Source organism: Oryza sativa, chromosome 11 (genome assembly GCF_034140825.1).
Source record: "Oryza sativa Japonica Group chromosome 11, ASM3414082v1".
Lineage (NCBI taxonomy): Eukaryota > Viridiplantae > Streptophyta > Magnoliopsida > Poales > Poaceae > Oryza > Oryza sativa.
Window position 1 is genome coordinate 7,229,359 of NC_089045.1, and position 26,357 is coordinate 7,255,715.

Genomic DNA, 26,357 nt, shown 5'->3' on the forward strand with positions numbered 1-26,357 from the left:
CTTTCCTAAAGATAAAAGGAAAACACAAAATCCTTATAGGACACTAAATACACTTTCCTAAAGATCAAAGGAAACTAACAAACTATTCCTAATTAATAGATAACTTGCCATGCCGCATCCTCCTTGAACTCGGTCACTTCTGGATAAGCTTCCTTTAATAGATTAATTTCCTTAACCGAATATAGCAGGAATCTGACTTTTGGCGATGTGATAATTCTCTTAGGGCTTACCAAATTTCGCTATTGACAGGGTCTCGGGGAAGAGAGTGTATAGCAATGTATTATTTTGCAAAAAAAAAAAAACCTCCTTACTTTCCCTTTTCAGAGTGTGATACTATATTTAGAATTTGACCTCCTTCACATAGGATATACCAAGACATAGAGGGCTTTTTATGTAAGAGCCACGTGGTCACGGTCAAGGCCTATTCATCTCCTCCGGTGGCCAACACCTTCTTCCTCCTCTTCTTGACTTTAGAGGTGGCCATGGAGATTTTGACGAGGCGAGGAGAGGTGTGACGGTGACGGGAATGGAGATGACGAGGTGATTTGGGGGTGGCAGGGTGAAGATGGAAAGGAGGAGGACGGCGAGAAGGTGCGTAGGAGGCGCCCTATCACGGGCGTAGGGAGGGGAGAAGTAACGCGATTTTTCTGCAGGGACATGGAAGGACCTTAATGCAAAAAGAAGTCTCTAGAAGGATCAGGAAGAGGTTTTACAAATTGAGAGATCTGACGGCCAAAAACTTCCGGAGCGAATATCGGACGGTTTATTTTCTTTGATGACGTGGCGCTGTAATATAACAAGGAACCTAACAGCTATTATCAAATAAAGCAAGGACATTTTTGCAAAACTGCCAATTCCAACGCTCGCTTGGCAGCTAACGTTTCTAGGACCTGTCACCGAGTCACCGAGAGCCTCCATTGCCATCATCTTTATCTATGTCAGGTGAGCCGATGACCATCGCATTGTCAACCAGCCCAATCCCCAACAAACCATCATTCCTCCGTTCTCGCATAGCCGTGGTCAAATTCGGGCGCTGGAGCTTGCCTAGCCGCCACCATCCCTAGCAAGCTACCACCTAGAACCCCCTCCACTGCTCAATTTGTTCTTAACGTATCTTCACGAAACTACCTCATTGTTGTAACTTTATTTTGGGCGCCCTACAATGTACAATCCCTCTTTTGGATTAAGAGTGTGTTTAGTTCCTGAAAAAAGTTGAAAGTTTGAAGAAAGTTAGTAGTTTGGAAAAAAAGTTAGAAGTTTATGTGTGTAGGAAAGTTTTTGATGTGATATGATGTGATGGAAAGTTGGGAATATGAGGGAAACTACACACGGCCTAAATGAACCACATAGAACAAATTACCATTCAAACTTCCAAATATGTCTGTTTTATCAATGAGCAATTTGTCATGATGAATAATAATTCTACAACACGTGCTCCACTAGCCACTTGGCACTAGTAGCTATTGACTTGGCCACCGTTGTGGATGGCTTGCCAACTCACTATTGGACATGAAAGGACAGCGATGACTCGCCCAATAAAAGCCAGAGAAAACCAAGCTACCGACTGCTTGTTTGTTCCCTCTCTCCTCCTCCTCCGTCAGTCTGTCGTCGAACTCCATTGCGAGCTCACAAGGTGCGTAAATGTCCTCGTTTGCAAATAAATGGTGCTTAATTAGTTAGGCAGAAGTCATGTGTGCTTTAGCTGCTCTTCTGGCATGACTGCTCCTCTTCGTCTTACGCATTTAGCTTCGATCCTGATTTAATTTTGTAGGGGATTTCTCGTTGTGTTTTTTCCTTCTTTTTTTTTTTAGCGTCTGAGCATGAGTAGTCGCTGGTAAATTTTCCTGTTCGTTTGGATCTGATCTTTGGTGATGAAATTGTTGATGTGAGCCCACCTCGCTCGTCACTGTGACGAGCGCTGTCTGTCCCTCCACTGCGTCGCCCGCGGCCCGCCAGGTGCTCGTCGTAATGCGCCAACGCCGGTGCATGCCCATGTGCGCCGACCAGCCCACCGTCGATGTATTAACGAGGCCGGAGCTCCACCACAGAACGCCGTGCCATGGTGGTCGGTGCACCGCGATGGCCTCATGGCCAGACCCACCTCTTGGGCCAAATCTTGGACCCAATGGGAGCTAGTCTACGGCTGGATAATTGGCGTTGGCCTCTTACTATTTTCTAAGTACATATGCACTTGTTGCGGTTGATGCCTCTGGTCATAATCTTAAATCATGCGTACAGAACGTGCATGTGCTGTTTGTTGAGTATGTGGTCTTGGAGACTTGGACCCTTTTGCACAACGCCATGATCAGCTGTCTTGCATGTGTTCTATCATCGTTTCTTCCTTCATGCTGCAGGGTTCAGCACACCAACCACCAACCGTTGGGCTCGAGTTCTACCAACCTCCCTTTTCTAGTCGGGCTACAAATTTTCAGCAGGTGAGCTAGCATTAGATCATCGTATAAAATCACCAATTTGACAGTACATAAGTTGCACGGTCATCAGTTCTTCAGATCATTGCTTTCTGCCTAGCAGTAATTGTTAGTCTGATTTCTTTTAATGAAGAAGTTCATTTGACTCCCCTAAACTATTTTGTTAAAGGATAGTTTACTACCCAGACGACTAATAATGTTTTCGTATGAAATTTTGTGGGTTGACAGGTGGCTTCATAACTTGTTAATAAACATTTTTGAAAAAAAAAAAACTTCAGAACTTTTGTATGTTAGAAGTTAAACTGGTCTTAGGTGCTATAAATATGTACAGTGGTCATGTTTATGCTTTCATTTATGATCTCACACAATTTCAGTTTAAAACACATATTGTGTAAGGATAAACAAAAACAACAAAGCAATAAGAGAGTTAAAGCCAGCCAGTTTTAGTAGTTCCGGAAGTAAAGCAAACTTAAAATTGTTTAGGATTAACTGCTTCAATGAAATAATTTAGGGAAGTAAAATATACTTTTCCTTCTATTTTACAAGTGCAACCATGTTCCAAGAAATATTACATGCTTATCTAATACTAGTTTAAACTATCATTCAGTGCCTTGCTGATTCATTTATTATCTTGTTGATTCATTTATTATATCTTGTTGATTCATTTATTATCTAATACTAGTTTAAACAACAAATTCATTCGTTCCACAAAATGTCTCACAAAAAGCAAAGTGATATAATATAGTTAAGTGTTAAACAGTAAATCGATACTCAAGTTGATGTAAACAAGAAGAATTTGAATTGCTATTCCATCGCTTGGTGTATAATAATGTTTCTTAATTTTACTGACCCAAGCACTCCTCAACAGCATAGTATGATACACATATATACAATCTAATGAAAGAACTCACACTTTATCTCAAACTAGGAAGAAAGCCCACGCAGATGTGCGGGTAATTTATTTGTTGTTTAGAAAAAGAATACTAAAAAATCGTATCTCACCATATTCACTGCAAGAACATAGATTACATTATAATCATAAAAGAAAGAAATATTTATACCATAAAATTTTGATATACTAAATGATAATGTCTATTATATTCAAACAAATTCACTTCATCCCGGTTTTACGTAAACTCGCCTATCACCTTCTTTCGCAAACATACGAGTTAATATGGGTTTTGTTTTTTTCTTTTATTATACATCTAAGTCACCTACGCATGTTCGTGGGTAATATACGAAGGAATAATCCATATTGTCAAAATTATTTGTTCTCATTTTCTTTAACACTTTTAGTATGAGAATGGCATAATTACATAAGGATATAATATGTTTCCATGTGATATTTTTTATTGTAAGTATGTATATTTTACATGAGCGCTTATGATTGCCTTTTACATCGTTAGTAAAAAAAATACTTTCAAAAAGTTTGGTGGGATGGCATGAAGCGACGCCAAAGTGGCACGACTTCTTCAAGAAGATCGCCATGAGTGTCCTTACATATATGTACAATTTGAGAAAAACTTTAGTGCCTCAAACAAAGAAACAAAAAACTATCCGACAGAACAGATCGTATATGAACTCTTTTTTTATTCTTTTTTATATGAGTGCCTCGTAAGCAATATAACTTGGTGATTGGTAGATAGTGGTTTATATACAGAACTTATATACTTATGATTAGTGGGAATATACGATTGATATATTAGACTATTTTGTATTGATAAAGTATATTATATACTACATATTAAGGGATTTAGTACGTAAGCAATAAGTTGTAAAGTACTTATCGCATTGGCTACTCTCTTATTTATTGCGAGCACGTTTTCTCGATTGATCTAGGAATTTTTATAAAAGAAATTAATATCTTTTGATAATAATATCTAAATCCATCTAAACCATTATATTCCATATAATTAAATTTATAATCATGACCTACATTATATATATTTAAGTGCATCGTGCGTATTATTAGAAATATATTCTATATAAAAGTTTGAAAAAATAAAATAAATCTATCTTTGGCTTCATAATATTTAATATTTAATTAATCTTGTACTAATGACCAGTCGTTTCGTGTGTCCAAGATAAGCTCAGCCATTGAGATAGATCAAAGCCTAAGTTGGAGATAGAGGACATAGACACGGTGTCAAAAGAATATATAAGATCTTTAATTTTCAAATATTATATGAATAGAGAAAACACATAATACGTGAAAATACTTCGTGATAAATTTAGTAATATCATTTTGACATATTATTATTATTTACCTAGGGAGTGGAAAAATTTTTAAATTGTTCGTCACCATTAGAGTTGTTTTTATTTAAAAATGCAAGCCTAATTTAGATATTATATAATCTATATTTGTATTTTATTTATATTTTTTATGAATGTTTCGACGACTTGCCCCTAATTAGAAACTCTTAATAATGTATATTTTGCATAGTAAATATAGGCAGTTTGGTTTTTCATCTAATAAGTGAGGAAGAAAAAAAGAAAAGAAAAGAATGATGTGGGCCCAGTGTCGTACGTACGTATCAAAGTATGTACGTAGTTTTTGTTTTTCTGGAATACCTACGTGCATGTACAATGCGAGTTTTTAGATAAACTAGAAAAAAAATGCCTGTGCGTTGCAACGGAAAAAAGAGATGAGAAAATTGAGGAGAAGTTGAGAAAGATTTACATTATATAATTAATTAAATACAAATTTCCCAGAATACTTGATTTTTTTTATGTAGGTAGGTGTTTAAATTAATTTAAAAGTAAAGTAAGTGTGGAAATAAAATGATATGGCTGGATTTAATTTTTATGAAGTTCTCCATAATTAATTACACTTTCTAGATTTTTCTTGAAATTTTTAGAACTTAATTGCTAATTTTAATAATACAAATATCATTTCAGCATTTATTCAAATGAAAATCTAAATAAGAATCTGGGCCATTTTCAGCCCATGGCCTCTCTCAGCCCGCATCCGAGCAACCTTGGCCTGCAAGCACGTGTCCGGCCCAGTAAGAAAACATAAGTCTAATTTACCTCCCTTTACTCCTCTCTCACCGCCGTGTGGGCCCATCATCACAGGGTCATCCCCTACCTCCGTCCAGAGTTCCTCACCTTCCGACATCTGAAGCCGCCTCCACCGTAAAATCCGGCTGCATCCTTACAGATAACGTAAAATTGATTGAGGGGTTTCAATCCTTATGTTCTCTTTCCATTTTCCTAAAAATCGGAGCAAATCCGTTTCGTATATGGAATCAAGCCTTATCCGAACTTGATAAGCGACGTGATTTTTTTTACGAGCCGTGAGAGGGGAGGGGATCGGACTATACAGGACGAAAAAAATAGTGTGACTAAAGGAAAGATACGGATCTTTTAATTAGTTAAGATTTAATTGTATTTTTAATAATAGATCTAATGGTTAGAAATAATGGGTCCACCATATTGTAAAATTTATTAGTGCCACGTGGTAACCTAGTAGTCTTTGTGGGATGTCACATGACAGTTTAGTAGTGTTTGTAGGAAGTTGACGGTTTAGTAGTGTTTGTAGGAAGTTTAATAGACTTTGCGCATCATGCGTATTATTAGAAATATATTCTATATAAAAGTTTTAAAAAATAAAATAAATTTATTTTTGTCTTTATAATATTTAATATTTAATTAATCTTGCACTAATGACCTGTGTTGTTTCATGTGTCCAAGATAAGCTCAGCCATTGAGCTAGATCAAAGCCTAAGTTGGAGATAGAGGACACATCCACATGGTGTCAAAAGAATATTTAAGATCTTTAATTTTTCAAATATTATATGAATAAAGAAAACACATAATACCTAAAAATACTTCATGATAAATTTAGTAATATTATTTTGACATATTATTATTTTTTACCTAGGGAGTGGAAAATTTTTTAGAATTGTTAGTCACCATTAGAGTTGTTTTTAGTTTAAAATGCAAGCCTAATTTAGATATTATATAATCTATATTTTATTTATTTATTTTTTCATGGATGTTTCGATGACATGCCCCTAATTAGAAACTCTAAATAATTATATTTTGCATAGTAAATATAGGCCGTTTGGTTTTTCATCTAATAAGTGAGAACGAGAAATAGAAAAGAATGATATGGGCCCAGAGTCGTACGTACGTATCAAATTATGTATGTACTTTTTGTTTTTTTATACCCACGTGAACGTACAATATGAGTTTTTGAGATAAATTTAATTGTATTTTTTTAATAGATCTAATGGTTGAAAATAATAGGCCCACCGGATTTAAAATTTATTAGATTGCCACGTGACGACTTATGAGTGTTTGTAGGGATGCCACGTAGCGGCATAGGAGTGTTTGTATAAAGTTTAATGAACTTTTAGTATATAATTGATAGATTTTTAAATTGGACCTTGATAATTGAACCTCACCACCCAAGTTTGGTTCCCTGCCGGCAGTTTTTTAATTTCTTTTTTAATTAAAAAGATATCTTCCAAGAATTATCATTTAATCCCTCAATAAGTCGGAGCTTTATCTTAATTGACCGCTTTCTCTCTACCTACCTACTGTAGTTCTTTTTTTTAAAAAAAAAAACAAAAGAAAAGGTATCTTCCGATCTAAGACGTGACTCAGAAATGAGCATTTTTGTTTTTGAAGTTTCATTTTGAGTAAAGTGCACCGGTGGTCTTTAAACTTGTAGGGATGTGTCATCTAGGTTCCTAAACTCTCAAAATGCATATCCAATTCCCATAATTTGTCATAGTGTATTATCTAAGTTCCAAATCGTCACAACTTCTTTAGGATCTTATATGGCGTTGATGTGGCATGCCACGCGGACAAGACGTGACATCATTTTAACTAACAAATAGGACCTATTTATTTTTTTCCTTTTTCTTTTTTTCTTCTCCTTTTCTCTTTTTCTTTCCTTTCTTCCGCTTTATCTTTGAACCGAGTAGAAGAAAGGACAAAAAAAAAAAAAAGAATGAGAAGAAAGGAAAAATAAAAGAAGAAAAAAAAGAAAAGGACATGTCACGTCCCATGTGACATGATACATCAGCACCACGTAGGATATATCCTAGAGGGGTTATGTTGATTTGGGATCTAGATGATACACTTTAACAAATTCTGGGATCTGGATATGTATTTTGAGAGTTTAAAGACCTAGATAATACAACCCTACAAGCTTAAGAACCGCCTGTTCACTTTACTCTTTATTTTTTTAAGAAAGAGGTCATACGACCCGGCTTATATATATTGAAAGGCACACCGGCAACCATTCCTGGGGTTTCCCAGTTTACATAAACGTCTCACAAGCAGCGACTCATCTGCCTCCCAGATTACACTGAAAGGGCAAAATAAAAGAACATCTGGAACAACTCTCGCTAAGAACTGCATAAGCTACTTCCAAACAGGACATCTATCGTCAAAACACAGTATTTAGCCAACTCCAATTCTAGGCGTCCCCATACTTGCGGTCGCCATCTTCAGCTTCTCTGTTAACTGATCTATTATCCTCGCTTCTTCAACGCAACTTAAGATCTTCCACTGCGAAAGATGAGAGACAGTATATTAGAGGCGAATATACAAGTTTCCATCTAAAAATCATATCGTTTTTGCTCACCCAAAGGACCCAACACACAGCTGCTAGCAGGGCAGCATAAACTTTTAACTTTCCTGCAACTTTTGTGACTAATTAACAGAAATAAATCATCAAAATTGTTCGGAATAGTCCCCCAGCCCAGATCATCTCTACACACACACCACACTAAGGAAGCCATAGTGCAGCTGAACAGAATGTGTCTTGTAGTTTCAATCTCATTACATAATTGGCATCTGTATGATCATTCCCAGCCTTTTGTCTTGAGTTGTTCAGCCGATTGGATTCTATCTCTTATAGCTAACCAAATGAAGTGTTTCATCTTCATAGGACATGGACACTTCCATATTATTTGCATTTTCTCATTTAATACCCCCCTAAAGGATATAGCTCTGTACATAGAATTTGCGGTATATTTCTTGTCAGCAGTACGTCAAACCCCAGAATAGAATATCAGGGGTAGTACCCAACTCTAACTTCTCTACAATTGGTCTGATCTCCTCCCATTGTTCCATCTCAATCATTCCAAAAGATCTTCTGAAGGTTAAACCTCCAACATCTCTCAATTTGTTTCAACTCAGATAGTAGGATATCTTGCTGATTACAAACCTCATATATCTCGTGGAAGGTTATTTTGAGAGGGCAAGATTCATACCAGATATCATGCCAAAACCAGATATGTGATCCATCTCCCACTTGCCATTTTGAGCCAAGTTTCATACATTTTCTGACATTTAGAATCCCTCTCCAGAATTTTGAAACTCCCACTGCACCACTTGGAACACCCCTCCTGACTACAAGTATTTCTTTCTCAACATTTCAATACACAAGCTTAATTAACCACTTATCTAGCAAAGCAGTATTTAAAATCCTAGTCTTAGTGAGGCCAATGCCTCCAAACTCTTTGGGGAAAGCTAGGTCTATCCACCTCACCATATGATATTTCCTATGTTGCTTGTCACCAGCCCAATAGTATCTCTCTCTAACTAAATCAAACCTCTGATGATGAACCCCTTTAGGTAACTGATAAAAACCAATTGCTTAGGAGGGGAAGGAAGATAAGTAGGCATTGATGTGAACTGCTCTCCCTGCATGGGAGAGGTTGCAGCCATTCCAAGATCCGAATCCCTTCTCCATCTTTTGAGCTAAGAAAGACAACTCATGGTTTAAGATTCTAAAAGGTCCAATGGAAAGGCCTAGGTATTTCATAGAGAATTTGCCAATAAGACAGTTCAGCATTTGAGCTACTTTCTTTGTTTCCTTCATCTCCAATCCCACCGTAAACACTTCACTCTTGTGATAGTTTATCTTCATCCCAGCCATTTCCTCAAAGCAGTATAGCAAAAATTTTGTGGTTATCACTTGGGAGGTATATATCAAAAGGGATAAAAATAACAGTGTCATCAGCATATGCAAATGTGTGATCCTCCAGTGAAAATCAGCATATCTCGCTGCCTATCAATTTAAATTCACTTGTAGACCGTTGGACTCCATATATTGATGTCGAAGACTCCATGTCTCTACGGTCTTATACTGGGATCGACCAAGTGAGTACGGCAAATATTGATAAGGGTAGTCATGGATAACAAGAGATGTTTTCGCGAATACGGTTTGTTTCCGTATGCCTATCAGTTACCTACAGGTGATCGAGATACGCCTACACCTGGTTGACCAGTAGATCCTAGCGATCTCTCACCACCCAAAAAGTCATCTTCAGGTGATCGAGATACGCCTACACTTAGTCCTCGACCAATAGATCGTAGCGATCTCTCACCTCCTATAAATTCATCTTCAGGTGATCGACATACGCCTACTCCTGGTCCTCGACCAGTCAGTTACAGCAATCTCTCGACATCTAACGCGACAATTAACATTATCATGATAGCAACAACCAAGATTGACTAGATCGCCGTTGTCACCAGGACAACAACGTTCGAACTAACGACATCAGGACGACAATGGACAAGGTTAACGACATCATGACATCACACGACGACGACAAAACTCGAGATCCCTAGACTTCTAGAGGGCCCGAGGACGAGGTAGTAGGTCCAGGAGCCGAACCTCTGACTACGATAATTCCTCATTGTCTTCGTCGTCATTAGGAGGCAGTTCTCGCAGGTCACGAAAATGTCGTCCATCTATTACTCTGGATTCCCTTCAAGTGGTTGAGGTACGACTACGACTAGTCCTCTACCAGCAACGTAGCGATCCTCACACCACGACTTCTAATGGTCAAGGCACGATTACGACTGGTCTTCTACAAGCGACGTAGCGATCCTCGTACCACGACTTCTAATGGTCGAGGTACGACTACGACTGGTCTTTGACTAGCACCATAGCAATCCTCGCACCACGACTTCTAATGCTCGAGGTACGACTACGACTGGTCTTTAACCAGTAACGCAGCGATCCTCGTACCACGACTCCATGTTTCTACGGTTCTACACCGGGATCGACTAAGCAAGTACGGTAAATGTTCTGAGTATTGATTTCAGGAAAATCAGACATCAGAATAATCAAGTCAGATTTCAAGGCTTTGTCGCAGACTCTACGCCTACTCGATTACTCGAGAACGGTTGATGAGGCTCGAAAAGGAATATGGAATGAAACGATGGTGTACTCGACGAGATGAAATTTCTTGACTTCAATCCAAATTCTCGAGTACAGTAAGACAGGAGGCTTAGTCGCATGCTCCGTACCTTCTCGGTTGACATCGGAGATTAACCTAGACAAACCCAACATGGTGCCTACGAAGGCCGATAAGAGGAATCTAGTGCTATTTCTGATCTCACCTAGAACGGTCAAGTGAGCACGACAACAATTGTTCCAAGGTCTTCGGTTGAGAACATCGACTCGTTCATTTGCATTAAAGTCGGGGGCTACTGTCAGGGTTATGGATACCACATACCTAATAGTATCGACTAAGCACGGCGGGGCCCACCAAATACCATGTCTTATACGGAATCATACCTCGTATATAGAAGAAGTTCCGGATAAGGAAGGACGAATAGAGTTCTATATGGAAACTATAAGGACTACTCGGATTGTATCCATATTGGTCTCCCTAGTTCTACTTGGACAAGGGGGCATCTATGGGTATAAATACAAGATCTCCTAGGAGGAGAGGGGACAAGCCACAAAGCATCAAGACACACAAGCCAAAACAAGGCAACACACGCTGCCATATATCGACATTGGAGATTAGCCTAGACATACCCCATCCGGTACCTACGGAGGCCGGCAAGAGGGATCTAGCGCCATCTCTGATCTCGACGAATTCGTGCTTGAGGAGGAAGACTACCTTGTCGTCGACTACGAGTTGGTTATCCATGCCGCCAAGTCGATGATAACTAGATGGGTTTTCCCAATTATTGTACTTGTGTGATTCAAATGAATAAAGGAGGAACACCGGCTTCGACCAACAGGATAGATAAGGGGCTTGAACCTATATAAAAATCCTTGTCGCCATCTCTTTTACCCCAATCTCGCATATACCCTATTACCGATGATCCCCATACCATCCAAATACCGCCGTACTCGCGGTACCACCCGTCGACATTATGAATATCTCATATAGATCATTCCTAATTTCAGTCCAAAAGGCTCTATAAAAGAGGATACTGAACTCATCAGGGCCTTGGGCAGTGTTCAGTTTTGCTTCTTTCAACACCTTATCCAACTTTTGAATACAGAAAGGTCAAATAATCTGGATTCTCTGCTCCTCATTTAGACATTACTCATTTTGCCACACCCTCTGAAACAATTGAATTATAGGGTTTTCATCGGCTCTAAACAGGGATTTGTAATAGTCTAGGATGTTTTTAGTTAATTCTTCTTTGGTTGTCAGCTCTCTACCATCATCCTCTAAGGTTGTAATTGTACATTTCCTTTTCCTTCCATTGCCCATACTATGGAAAAACTCTGTGTCTTTTTCCGCCTTCAGCAACTCTTGATCTCCACATCTTTTGTGCCAAAAAAAGTTCTTCCATCTCATACATGTGTTCTAGATTTTCTTCTAGCTCGTATATCTTATTCCATTCCTCTATCGACAAATCTTAGATGAATGCATAAATATAGGATTAGATATAACCTTGATTCATGGTCTGTGTTACTGATTTAATTGAGAAGTTCTACAGTATGAGCCTCATCTAGTAGTGTCATTATTATCATAGTATGACTATGGTCTACGAGGTCTTCGATAGAATTTTCCTGACTTTATATAGTTTTAACCTTTTGTTTTTTGAAACGATATACGGCAGGAGGACTGCCGGTTATATTAGAAGGAATAAAAATAGATAAGAGTTCTTTACATTAGATTATATCAAAAACACGAAGAAACGAAAAAGAGCGACTATGATATGAAATGAGAGAAATAACATTAGGGAGGTTTGAAGGCAAAATTCCATAGATCTGTCTTCTCGAATTTGGCCAGCTACTTCATTAGCTACTCTTGATGAATGCTGGAAAATTCTTGCGTTTCTTTCGTTCCAAATATGCCACCAGGAAGTGATTAGGGCTCGGACCTTAGATTGCCGTTGCCTTGCAACTGTCGATGAGTACAGGTAAGTGAGCCATTCTGGGATCGATCGTTTGGGGGATGCGTTTGAAAAACCCAAGCCTGCTAATATGGTATTCCAAACTTGCCTCGTACACTGGAAAGTAATGCCATGTTTTACGGTCATGATTGATTGATATGATTCTCTAAATGTGAGCAGTGCTATTAGCAAATTTCAACGTCAAAGTAAAACTTTGGGTGATTTTTTTATGTCCATAACATGATAATATGTTTATTTTGTACAGCACAAATGGCAGAGGCGGTCCTCCTTGCTCTCACGAAGATCAGTGATGCTTTAGCAGATGAAATCACTAAAGAATTGATTGTGAAACTGTCTGAAAAGGTTAATAATCTGAAGGATCTGGATGAAAAGATTGAGCAAATGAGGAAGCAATTGACAACCATGAACAACGTTATATTGCAGATGGGCATGATATACCTCACCGATGAAGTCGTCAAGGGTTGGATTGGTGAGGTGAGGAAGGTGGCGTACCGTGTTGAGGACGTCATGGACAAATACTTGAATTACTCCATGCAAATGGCGGAAGAATGGTTCCTTAAAAAATACTTCATCAAAGGATCACATCCTTAAAAAATACTTCATCAAAGGATCACATTATGTTTTGGTTTTCACTCAAATTGCTGATGAGGTAGTCAAGATAGAAAAGGAAATCAAACAAGTTATAGAACTCAAGGATCAGTGGTTGCATCCATCCCAGCTTGTTTCTGACCCACTCACTGAGATGGGAAGACAGAGGTCCCGGGACAGCTTCCCAGAACTTGTGAAAGATGAAGATCTTGTGGGGATTGAAGACAGTAGGAGACTGCTGACTGAATGGCTGTACGCTGACGAGCTGGACAGTAAGGTGATAACAGTGTCAGGTATGGGCGGACTGGGGAAAACCACCCTGGTCACAAATGTGTATGAACGTGAAAAGATCAACTTCTCTGCTCATGCATGGATGGTTGTGTCTCAAACCTACACTGTGGATGCTCTATTAAGGAAGCTGCTTAGGAAAGTTGGTTACACAGAACCACCACTGTCATGTAACATTGACAAAATGGATGTGCATGATTTGAAAGAGGAAATAAAGCGAATGCTTAAAGGTAAAAAATGCTTGATCGTACCTGATGATGTCTGGGACCAAGAAGCATACTTTCAAATACGTGATGCATTCCAGAATGACCAAGGAAGTCGCGTAATAATCACAATGCGGAAGAATCATGTGGCAGCTCTTGCTTCCTCAACATGTCACCTTGATCTCCAGCCATTGAGTGACATTCATAGCTTTGATCTATTCTGCAGAATGGCATTTTATAACATTAAGGACCATGAGTGTCCCACAGAACTCATGAAATTTGCCAAATCTATAGTTGAGCGGTGTCAGGGCCTTCCACTAGCAATTGCGTCAATAGGCTGCCTCTTGTCTTCAAGGTCACGGTCACATTATGTTTGGAATCAATCATACAATCAACTTAGAAGTGAGTTGTCAAAGAACAATCATGTCCGAGCAATTTTAAATATGAGCTACCATGACCTGTCAGGAGACCTAAGAAACTGCTTTTTGTACTGTAGCCTATTCCCGGAAGACTACCCGCTCTCCCGTGAGAGCCTTGTGCGTCTGTGGATTGCAGAAGGCTTTGTCCTGAAGAAAGAAAACAACACACCAGAGGCAGTAGCAGAGGGAAATCTCATGGAATTGATATGCAGGAATATGCTTCAGGTTACAAAGTATGATGAGCTCGGCAGGGTGAATACTTGTAGAATGCATGACATTATGCGAGACCTGGCCTTTTCTGCTGCTAAAGAGGAGAAGTTTTGTCGAAACATGAATTCGGCAATAATAAAACGGGGTAGCGCACGAGACCTAAAAGTGGATGGATGTGGAGACAAAGGATTTAGACAGGTTCAGGCCCTCTCGATGAGAGGTAATACCCTACTCCTGTTTGGGGATTTGAATCCGCCGGGTGTATTATAGATCTGACGATCTAGTTGTCTCATGCCCCTAGAGGGGGCTCCCTGCCCTCCTTATATAGGTTGGGGGGCAGGGTTACAAGATAGAAACCTTAACCAAGACGGTATCGGTTTCCTAAATCTACTTTACAATCTTATCAAACCAGGACTTTAGGCCGTTCCATAATATACAAAGAAACGTAATACCCAAGTCATGATCTGTTACATATTTCATAGATATAAGTTATCCCCTATAACTAGTTGGATAACCATGCCATGTGGGTATGGGGTACCCATAATCTCCACAGTAGCCCCTGAGACCTTCACAGTCAGAAAGATAATCTTCTCTCGAACTAGATTACTCCAAAGCCGAGTGCTTCAATCATCTTCGCCATGATCTCCCGAGTACTTTTTCTAAATCAGAAGACTGTGGAGGGCTGAAAAAATAAAGTCAGGTGCATCGACTAGATGCACCGAGTGGTTTCGATAATTGTAGTCAACCAAGCGACTTAATATTAATATGTAGCATATGCGGTGTGAATCCCTGAATAATATGATCCAAGTGATATACCGACTGCTTTGTAAAATATGATGAGTGTAACCTAAAGTTGGCTACATCATTGAAAATTCACATAGCAAAATAGCTATAAAGAAGCTTGTATGTTGTGAATAAAGAAATTTCCAAAGTATTGGGCATACGCCATGCGCACACTGCTTTAACAGATGTGCTTAAGTCCCTAGAAGACACATGGTTCCACCACACCTGGAAATATATGGCATATGTGGTATAAAATTCGAGTAAATAAACTCATAAAGGATTTACCAACCGCCTGAAAAATGACCACAATATATAATCAGCCTAAGCCATAATATTGGTTAATAAAAATGCACACTTACGTGGCAAAAAGCAATGATATTGTATCCAATCAATTGCTTAAAAACCCAAACAGCACCATGACTATATAAAAAAGTCAGCGGGCCAGCTATATAAAGCTTTACTGTTTGACACCTTTTAAGATGCATTGTACCAACTCCTAAAAAGTTGAGTAACTGCGGTATAAAAGGATTTTAAGGTATTGGGCACTTGATCACGCGCACTTTGGCCTAAGCAAAAAGTGCCTAAGTCCCTAAAAGAACGTGACAGGCCACACCTGAAAATATGGGCTGCAGACATATTAGGCCTAGGCCAAAAAATATGCCTTCGACACCCTTTAAAGGATGACGCATGTAACATGCTTCCGAGTAATAAATTTGGAACGGGTGATATAGACCAAGTGTAGCTCATATCAATCGCTTCTGATCTGAGTGATTATCCCTTATGGGATACTCCAAAATAAATATAATAATTAAATCCCGACTGGCGCAAGTATTCGGTTGTAACCCTTATGGGGAATAATAAATAGTCCAGTCTTTAAACATAGAAAATAGACCCATGATCATGAATCCATATTGCATGTATCCAGAGCAAGTCCAAATTGAAGGTATGATACTTGTGTTTGAGCTAGTAAGCCCCTGAGCACGTAGTCACAATTGTTCATTGATGGTAGCTGACGCAATTGGCATAGAGACAAGATGACCAATACAGAGATAATATTGCCCAGCAGAGGTGGCAAAAATATTGGTGGTAGTGAAGATAGTGATACCAATCAAAAGTGATGAAGTTGCACAGCCGTGGAGGCGAAGAAACCAGTCGGCAGCAGTCAGATCAGCCAGCAATGAATATGAAGGCGCTCAGCGATAAAGTTGTGTAGCTATGGCAGCGAAATAATCAGTCGGTGACAGACGAGGCAAATCAAAGGCGATGACGAAATCCACCAATCATGAAGATGAAGAAAATACTTGACGACGACAAACGCAACCGACATGATGAAGATGACGATGTCGGTGATCTAGCCAATAGCAGTGTAGCAACCAATGATAATGCCAAAGACGCTCATCAGCATTTGCATAGTAGGTCAACCGTGAAGGTGAAATAATAAGTCGGCGAAAACATAATCATCCATTAGCAACAGCAGAGATTTCAGGGTCGATGAAGCAGAGGTGCTGGTGATGATGTCAGTGACAATAATCCATCAAATTAATGTTATAACTGTTGTAGATGCTTCACTTGGAGGAGAGTTGATGTTGTTGCCCAACTCGTCTAAACCGAAATATTTGAAGTTGTTGAAGTAGAATGTCTGCTCCGAAGCAAAGATGAAGATAATGACTCCTGGAGTTGACTCGTGGGTTGATGAATTGATTTCTTCAGCTTGACATAAAATTTGTCAAATTTTGAGCCTTGTATTTGTGTAGCCCCCGACTCTTTGATTAGTTGGGAAACAACTGAACATAGAGTCGAGAACTGTAGCTTCTTGTCGTCGAATAGTCATTGCTTGATTGAAGATATGTGTTGAAGATGTCCAAGTAGAAATCCTGAATATTGGAGAGCCACTTGTTGTAGTAAAATAACATGGCATTGCATGCCGAGATGTCGAGGTTCACAAAGACGTCGTGGTTGGTGAAGTAGTAAAACTTGCGAAGTAGCAACAATAGAGTTTGCCGGTGCCGAAGATAATAAAGATGAAGTCGCTCCACCATGATGACAAAGTTGTATTGCCGTAATGAAGTGAACACAAGTCGGCGGCAACAGAAGCAAACCGGTAGTGAAGACGCACAGTTGTGAAGATAAAAGCACCAGTCGGCGGCAGCATAATCAGTCGGCGACGGAAGATGATGATGTCCATCAGTAGTGGTAGCTGTATAAACCAGACGTAGAGGTAAGGGCACTAGTCAGCAACAGACGAGACGATCGGCGATTAAGATGTAGATGCCCAACAACGGCGGCATAATAGGCCAGCCGTGCAGGCGGAAACACCAGTCGGCGACGGACGAGGCGGCCGGTCGATGAAGACGTAGACGCCCAACAACGGCGGCATAATAGGCCAGCCGTGCAGACGGAAACACCAGTCGGCGGCGATGGAGGCAGGCCGGTGGTGGAGTCGTAGACGCCCAACAACGACGGCATAATAGGCCAGCCGTGCAGACGGAGACACCAGTCGGCGGCGGCGAAGGCAAGCCGGTCGGTGAAGACGTAGACGCCCATCAACGGTGGCATAATAGGCCAGCGTGCAGGCGGAAACACCAGTCGGCGGCGGACGAGGCGGCCGGTCGGTGAAGACGTAGACGCCCAACAACGGTGGCATAATAGGCCAGCGTGCAGGCGGAAACACTAGTCGGCGGCGGACGAGGCGGCCAGTCGGTGAAGAGGTAGACGCCCAACAACAGCGGCATAATAGGCCAGCCGTGTAGGCGGTGACACCAGTCGGCGGCGGCGAAAGCAAACCGGCGGTGGAAATGTAGACGCCTGACAACGGTGTTGTGACCAACCAACCGTATAGGCGAAGACACCAGTCGGCGGCGACGACGGCGAGCCGGTGGTGATGTTCTGACTGATCCATTCCTGGAGCGTAAGAGATAAGCTTAAAGCCATGAATCCCTTTTATGCATATCTGGATTTGGATCCTGCAGAACAAACATATAGGATGAGTAGTATCTGATGTAAATATAATACTCGAGAAAAATTCAAGCAGTTTATAAATACGTATTTCTTCTCTTGTTAATTTTGATTTCCCCGAGCAGATGACTCATTACGTTTAAACACTCTGCCCGACTAGTCATAGCCACCAAGCACTGGGAGTCGGCCTAAGCACTTCCCAAACATGCATATGAGTGACATGAGTTCGTCATTAATAGAACAAAGTTTCACGGATCGGAGTTTACTACTCGGGTACTTTTGCAATTATTAAGAGCAGAAAATAAATTATCTTATCTCTATGCTTTTGATTTATTCCGAATAATACTTAGCACCTTGCGTTACTCGGTCCATCCAACGAGCCCCCGGGTGCTAGGAATCGGCCTAAAGGCAACTATCCATTGGCAAACCAAACGGAAAGCATAGGAAGATGGAACTCCATAACTCGATAGGCACTTTTGTACTCAGAATATGTCGCAAGCAATCAAGATAAATATTATGAAAATTGTTTAAAAAATATGATATAACATCTGTAGCCCCCGACTCATTAGTCAACGGCGAACCAGTTGATGTAGTGAGGCAAAGGAAAAGGCAAAATATCATATAAAGAATAAAATAAATGATGACTTAGCTTTGTCGTATTCCCTCGGTGACAGCAAAAGTAGCCGATGTGGGAACGAAGCAATCCATCAATGGTGACAAAAACACCAGTCGGCGCCAGTGGAACCAAGCCAGTGGTGTAGATGATGAAGCCCATTAATGGTGGCGAAGTCCGCCAACCGTATAGGCGAAAACACCAGTCAGTGGCGGCAGAGGCAGGCCGGCGATGAAGTCGTAGACGCCCAACAGCGGCGTCATAATAGGCCAGCCGTGCAGGCGGAAACACCAGTCGGCGGCGGCGAAGGCAGGCCGGCGGTGAAGTCGTAGACACCCGACAACGGCGGCATAATAAGCTGGCCGTGCAGGCGGAAACACCAGTCGGCGGTGGCGAAGTCCAACCGGTTGGTGAAGACATGAATGCCGAGATGACAGCCATTGATCTTGATCTCAGTCGGCATGCAAAATCAAGAGAATAACAGGAAATTAATCTGCCGTTAGAAAACAATCTGACTACTGAAACGGCAAAGCCAGTGATATTAAAGATTAAATCGATGAAATCGCCGAGACTAATCCCTTTGGCTGGACTGAATCCGAGACAAAAAGAACATGCTTGACGAATCCGGCGACGCCGGAGATTAGTTCCATCGCACTCGTCGACGGGAAACTCGACGCACCCCTACCTGGCGCGCCAACTATCGAAACATGAATTCGGCAATAATAAAACGGGGTAGCGCACGAGACCTAAAAGTGGATGGATGTGGAGACAAAGGATTTAGACAGGTTCAGGCCCTCTCGATGAGAGGTAATACCCTACTCCTGTTTGGGGATTTGAATCCGCCGGGTGTATTATAGATCTGACGATCTAGTTGTCTCATGCCCCTAGAGGGGGCTCCCTGCCCTCCTTATATAGGTTGGGGGGCAGGGTTACAAGATAGAAACCTTAACCAAGACGGTATCGGTTTCCTAAATCTACTTTACAATCTTATCAAACCAGGACTTTAGGCCGTTCCATAATATACAAAGAAACGTAATACCCAAGTCATGATCTGTTACATATTTCATAGATATAAGTTATCCCCTATAACTAGTTGGATAACCATGCCATGTGGGTATGGGGTACCCATAATCTCCACAAGTTTGGCTCTGCAAATGATTTTGGCACAATGGTAGAGATTGATAAGGATGTTCGTCGTTTGTCATCTTACCGATGGAAAGACGGTACTGCACCCAGACTTAATCTTCCACGCCTTCGAACTCTAGTATCACTTGAAGCAATTTCATCTTCCCCAGACATGTTGTCCTCAATTTTGTATGGATCAAGCTATCTTACTGTTCTTGAGCTTCAAGATTCAGAAATCACTCAAGTGCCAGCAACTATAGGGAATTTATGTAACTTGCGTTATATTGGCTTGCGACGCACCAAGGTGAAATCACTCCCGGGCTCTGTTGAAAAGTTATCAAACCTCCAAACGCTAGACATCAGGCAAACGCATATAGAGAGTCTACCACAAGGAATCACTAAAATAAAAAAGCTAAGGCACTTGTTAGCTGATAGATATGCTGATGAAAAGCACTCAGAGTTCCGGTTTTTCATAGGAATGCAAGCACCTAAAGATATGTCCAACCTTAAAGAACTACAAACTCTTGAGACCATGGAAGCGAGCAAAGACTTGGCCAAGCAGCTGAAGGAACTAATACAACTACAAAGTGTGTGGATTGATGGCATAAGTTCTGTCGATTGTCAAAATATTTTTGATTCACTATCAAAGATGCCGCTTCTTTCTAGTTTGCTTCTTTCTGCAAGGGATCAGAATGAACGACTCTGCTTTGAGGCATTCAAGCCCATCTCCACTCAATTACACAGGTTAATTATCAGAGGGAAATGGGCCACTGGAACAATGGACTGCCCAATATTTCGTACCCATGGCACATGTGTCAAATATTTAGCTCTAAGTTGGTGTGATCTTGGGGATGATCCATTAAGGATGCTTGCATTATTGCACTTGCCAAATCTCACACATCTGAGACTGAGCAACATGCATAATGCAAAAAAGTTGGTTCTATATGCAGAAAACTTTTTCCGCCTGAAGTCCCTTGTTTTGAAGGACATGCCACATGTCAACCAGATAAATATTATAGGTGGCTCTCTGTCATGCATTGAAGCTTTGTACATCTTGGCACTGCCAAACCTGGACAAAGTCCCACTGGGCATTGAATCCATTCTCTCCCTGAAGAAACTATGGCTGCTGGGCTTGCACATGGACTTTAGGAAGCAATGGAACAATAGTGGAATGCACCAGAAGATGCAGCATATTCCAGAGGTATGTATTTATGTAAACTGTGTCTGTTGCTGTGACATTTTAAGCCCCAGGGTTTAGGTGATCTGTGTTGGTATCACATATATACTACCCTGTTTCAATTTATATGGTTGGTAATTAATGAGCTTTTCACATAGTGTGTATTTCATTCACAGTTGATCTACCTATAGAAATGCCATTTCTGAATGTATAATTACAGTCTTTCATGTCCCTCAATGCCAGATCAGATGTACATCATCTACTTCTCTCTACAATGGGGATGAGCTCAGTCTCTCAGGTAACTTATCAATTTGTAATGCTAGTCGGTATACTCCGTACCTCTCCAGAAGTTGCACCAACCATGTTCATGGATTGTCATTACCAACTGTTACATTGGGATTATAGACAAAACTGTAAAGTGTGTTTCGGGATCTCTTTTTTGAGTAGAAACTTGATTGTTTGGGTTTAATATAGGAGAAACTTGTTCTATATACAACTTGCCAGATTGCATGGATTGTTATCAAAATGACCTAGTTGGCTGTAGTCATGCATGGTTAGGGGAATGATTAGCTGGATTAACAATGAACTCCTGTATTATGCGTAAATTGATCTCCAAAGAGAACCACCAGCAGCAACAACAACAAATAAATAACAATAATAATCAATCAATCCTTTGATTATGATTTAACTTCATTTTTATCGCATATCACACAGAGTTCACAACATTTTTTTTGCAATTGTACATGCCGATACTTGGACAATAGACCATTGATCAGATGACCATTATTTACATATCTAATGAATCTACCAAAGAATCAATGTGTCACGATGGTTGTAGCTAATAAAAGGCATATGCTTTTTTCTTATCTAGGAGGATTTGGGTCATCAAAAATGGACCATAACATGTAAACATGGTATACTGGAGGACAAGTTAGAGGCTCCACGTGCAACTCCAATGTATGCCGTGCCTTCCGAGTTCTCAAAAACTGTGGAGCCAACAGATCTAAAGCATGAGTTTCTAAAAGAAATTACAAACAATTTCTCCAAGGAACAAATACTTGGTCAAGGAGCATTTGGAACTGTTTACCGGGTAAGGTTAAGGTCGTAGTTGTTTTTTCTACACAATTTTAGGAAGTAATATGTCATCATTTACCACTCAAGAGTAATAGAGACTTTGATAATATATTATATAAGTAAATAATGATAAAATAGCATTTGAATTTCATATTATTCTTTAGCATAAAAATTCATGTGCAAGCCCTTATATAATATACAATATTAGATAAAAACTTATATGCAAATGAACATTTGCTAATATCCCTTATATAATATACAACCATTAGACATTGATAAAGAATATCATGAAATTTATCAAAATTATTTGAGAAAATTAAATGTAGTAGAACTCAAATTTCACAACTTTCACATAACCTGATATTTACATTATATTACAAACGGAAAGTAATTGAAGTGATTTTATGGTCCGAGGAGGTAATGCAAGGTACCGCGTTTTCTAAAATTCGATACATCTCGATATCTCCAATACGGTGCCAAATTTTTGAACTAAAAAAAATTGTATGTCTTCGTACCTCTCAAAGAACATCAAATTTTCCAATAATAATTAAGCTTATATTCAAAGCTAGGGAATTAAAAAAATGATAAATATGAACTTGATTTTTAACAATCCTGGTATAAGTCTAACATCCCAACCAGTAAAGTTATATCCTGGCAATCAAATTCGGTGTTTGAAAGAAACTTTTATACTATCTACTTCTATCACTATTGTGTACCTATAATCTAGACTTCAATTAATTTCATAATTGGATACTTAATCTTGAATGTGCAATATTATATTTGCAGACATGCTATCAATCCTCATGAAAAATAAAAGGTGGACTCAATTACTGTGTTCCCTTTTTTCACGGCCGCTGTGACTAACATGCTAAACATAAATAAAATGTTGTTGCCAAATTGCCACTACATGATGGAATGCAGGGATTATATTTACCCAAACTATTACCTCTTGAGTAAGACCAACACTCTGTATGCATGGGATGCCAAACATCGTTTTCCCAACCTCTCCACAATTTTTTTTTTTTTGAAGAATCTACCTCTCCACAATTTTTGGTGCCGTACTGTATTAGATTGAAAGTGCTCATTACTTATTTACTTATATTTCAAAATGTGGCTATTAGTAAAACTAGGAAGGTAGCCCGCGCATTCGCGCGGGCATGCGTCGTACGCTAAGTTTGAGGTATTTATAAAAGCGATATATTAACATAAGAACATCTGCCACGATTTCTCCATAAATTATTTTTGTCAGAAATTCTTTAATAATATTTTAACCTATTAGATTTATATTATATCAAATATAAGTAATATCTACAAGCAATTATTTATAATCTTCTTCATCATTTAAAAAGAAAGTAGATTTATTTTCTTTAGAAAACATGTCAACGAAAGTAAAAGTAAGTGTAAAATAAAAATTAAGTTGTTTTTCTTTTTTAATTGTATAATAGATTATCATAATATGTTAAAGGATGAATTGGGTGGGACATTAAGCTACACGAAATGCATGGATTTATATAGCCTAATATGATTGATATATTTTGAGAGGTGATCTATCTATGAACATTTCATGTAGAGTGGATAAGAGGCTCTGCCCAACCTAGTAGGAATACAATAACGATGAAATATCATTTCACAGTAATATTTTTGAATGTCATAGACCATAAATAAACACTTGTTTTTTTATATAAGATAGATCTAACGGTTAGAAATAATGGTTCTACTGGTTTAAAAGGCATAGGAGCACACATGCATGTTATGCAGTGAGCCAGAGAGAGGTCTTGATAGACTTTATTTTTTTTTTTTACCAAAAGATAGATATGATGGTATAAAAAATGGGTCCATCGGTTTAAGTGGAAACCGATGGTCGATTATATGAGTGTTTTTGTAATTAATAAAATGCCACATAGCGACTTAGAAGTGTTTGTAGAAGTGCTAAGAGCAATCATATGTATGATTTAGATGCTATGATCATTTTAAGATCATTTATTTATTTTTTAAATTTAAAATATCATTTATTTACAAAAGCATCAAGATCAATTTGTATAGGTAAATAGCCCCCATGTGTATGTTGTGAGAAATTAATAAAGTTTTTTATGAAGAAATTAATTAAGTTGGTAGAAAGTCATTAAATGTCTAACAATGTATTTGTAATGGGTTTAACAGTTTCATTAAAAAATAAGCTAGCATATTTTGATTTTCAATGACAAATTTTAGCATTTTCTTTTATTTAGTGGAGCACTCAAGATGGATGTGGGTCTAGAATGCAATAAATCCAATATGGATATTAAAATTATATATTTATTTGAAAAATAAAATTAGATATATAATTTATGGTACAAATAATTGCAAATACTCATAAAATTAATCTGGCCTTTATTAAAAAGTCTAAAATAGCACGTTTAAGAATAAGTTAGTTAATATATATCTTTGTTAGTTTAATGTGTTAAATAGTGTATTATTTGAAAATAATGCTCCACATAATGGGTTTAGTATACCTTTATTTAATGGTAGAAATATAGTGGTGCAAACTTTATTTTGGAAAGAGTTATATTATAATATAATCATATAAGTTAATTATGATTATTTGAAATTTAACTATGTTAACTGTTATCTGGATTATATATATGTGAAAAGAAAAAGGAGGGAAGGAGACGGAACCGTACGTACCTACGGATGGTGTGGTATTGTACGTTTTAAGATCAATCTAGCTAATCTGACGGTTTCTAACCGTGGACCCACTATTTTAAGTAAAAATCAACGGATAGATGCTTTTCTTTTTTCTCAGAATTTCTTTGATTTCTCTAATTTATTAGAGCGCCAAGTGGCGGCTTAGGAGCGTTTGTAGGAAGATTAATGGACTTTTAGTATATAATAATAATAATAATAATAATAATAGATAATCAAACCGTACACCCAGTACTGATAACAGATCTTGAACAGGGGCTACATAAAAATGGAGAAGAGATCGCTGTGAAGGTGCTTCGTGTTGTGCTTGATCCTGAACGTGGCGAGGAGCAATTCCAGAGTGAGTTTGAAAACCTCAAGAAGCTCAAACACAAGAACATCGTCCAATTAGGCTGAGTTCGGATGGGGAGATGGGAACCTAACTCCTGTGCACGGAAAACAGAGCGGTCCATTAACACGTGATTAATTAAGTATTAGCTATTTTTTTTAAAAAAATGGATTAATTTGATTTTTTTAAGCAACTTTCGTATAGAAACTTTTTGCAAAAAACACACCGTTTAATAGTTTGAAAAGTGTGCGCGCGGAAAACGAAGGAGAGTGGATAGGAAAATGTGCATGCGAACACAGCCTTAGTTGGCTACTGCTACCAAACAGAAATCATACATGAAGGGCACAAAGGGAATCTTGTTCCTGCCGAACAGACATTTAGAGCTCTTTGCTTCGAGTATTTGCAAAATGGAAGTCTTGAAAAATATCTTTGTCATGGTATAGCCCTCGATCGCGCATGTAGTACATTCCTTATCATCTGAATAAGAAATTATGTTTATATGTGCATTTCATCAATACTCATTATTTACTTTTCCAGATGAATGGAGCGGACTTAACTGGCTCACGTGTTACAAAATCATTATGGGGACTTGCCGGGGCTTAAAGTATCTACATAACGAATTGAAAGAACCCATGTACCATTTGGACTTGAAACCTGACAACATATTGCTAGATAAGAACATGGTACCGAAAATTTCAGATTTTGGTTTATCCAAGCTCTTTGGTGAGGAAAAGACACGAATCACCCAAACTTTCAGAGGAACATTGTAAGTTGAAATGCCTTTGTCCAATTCATCCTTCTCTAATCAACCAAAATGGGCTTACTAAAAATTCATTTTAACTGTTGTATTTATGATGGAATGCAGAGGATACCTGCCACTAGAATACCTACGATCAGGTATAGTCTCAGACAAATTGGACATATTCAGCCTCGGTGTTGTAATGTTGAAGATAATGGCAGGACCTAGTAACTGGTGCAAACATGAGGAGATGCCTCACAACAGATTTATTGATTTAGTAAGATATTTCTCTTTATCATGGTCACCGTTCATCATGAGCAAATACTAGGCCATTTGCATGTGCATATATACTACAGTTAGAGATTTATCTTTTCATACCATAGGTACATGGAAACTGGAGAAGCAGACTGCAGCAGAAATGGAGTGGTTCCTTGCTAGAAGGGTACTGCCAACAAGTAAAGAAATGCACCCAGATAGCATTGAGCTGCGTGGAAGTTAACAGAAGTAACAGGCCCAATATACTGGATATCATCACTAACCTGATTAGGACAGAAATTATGATCGACATGATTTCAATTGATCCCCACTTTCCCAGTTACTGATGGACAAG

The 26,357-nt window shown here is 39.0% G+C and overlaps 1 protein-coding gene across 1 annotated transcript; it reads left to right on the forward strand.

Moving 5' to 3' along the window:
* Positions 1-1,511: 1,511 nt before the first annotated feature.
* LOC4350127 (disease resistance protein RPM1) lies at positions 1,512-26,357 on the forward strand. Its single transcript, XM_066305156.1, is given in 11 exon segments — positions 1,512-1,633; positions 2,355-2,435; positions 12,808-13,144; positions 13,146-14,378; position 14,612; positions 19,764-20,948; positions 21,168-21,222; positions 21,796-22,014; positions 25,546-25,774; positions 25,874-26,024; positions 26,131-26,357. Coding segments are annotated over 6 exon segments (2,844 nt in total). The 5' UTR covers positions 1,512-1,633; positions 2,355-2,435; positions 12,808-12,812; the 3' UTR covers positions 21,834-22,014; positions 25,546-25,774; positions 25,874-26,024; positions 26,131-26,357.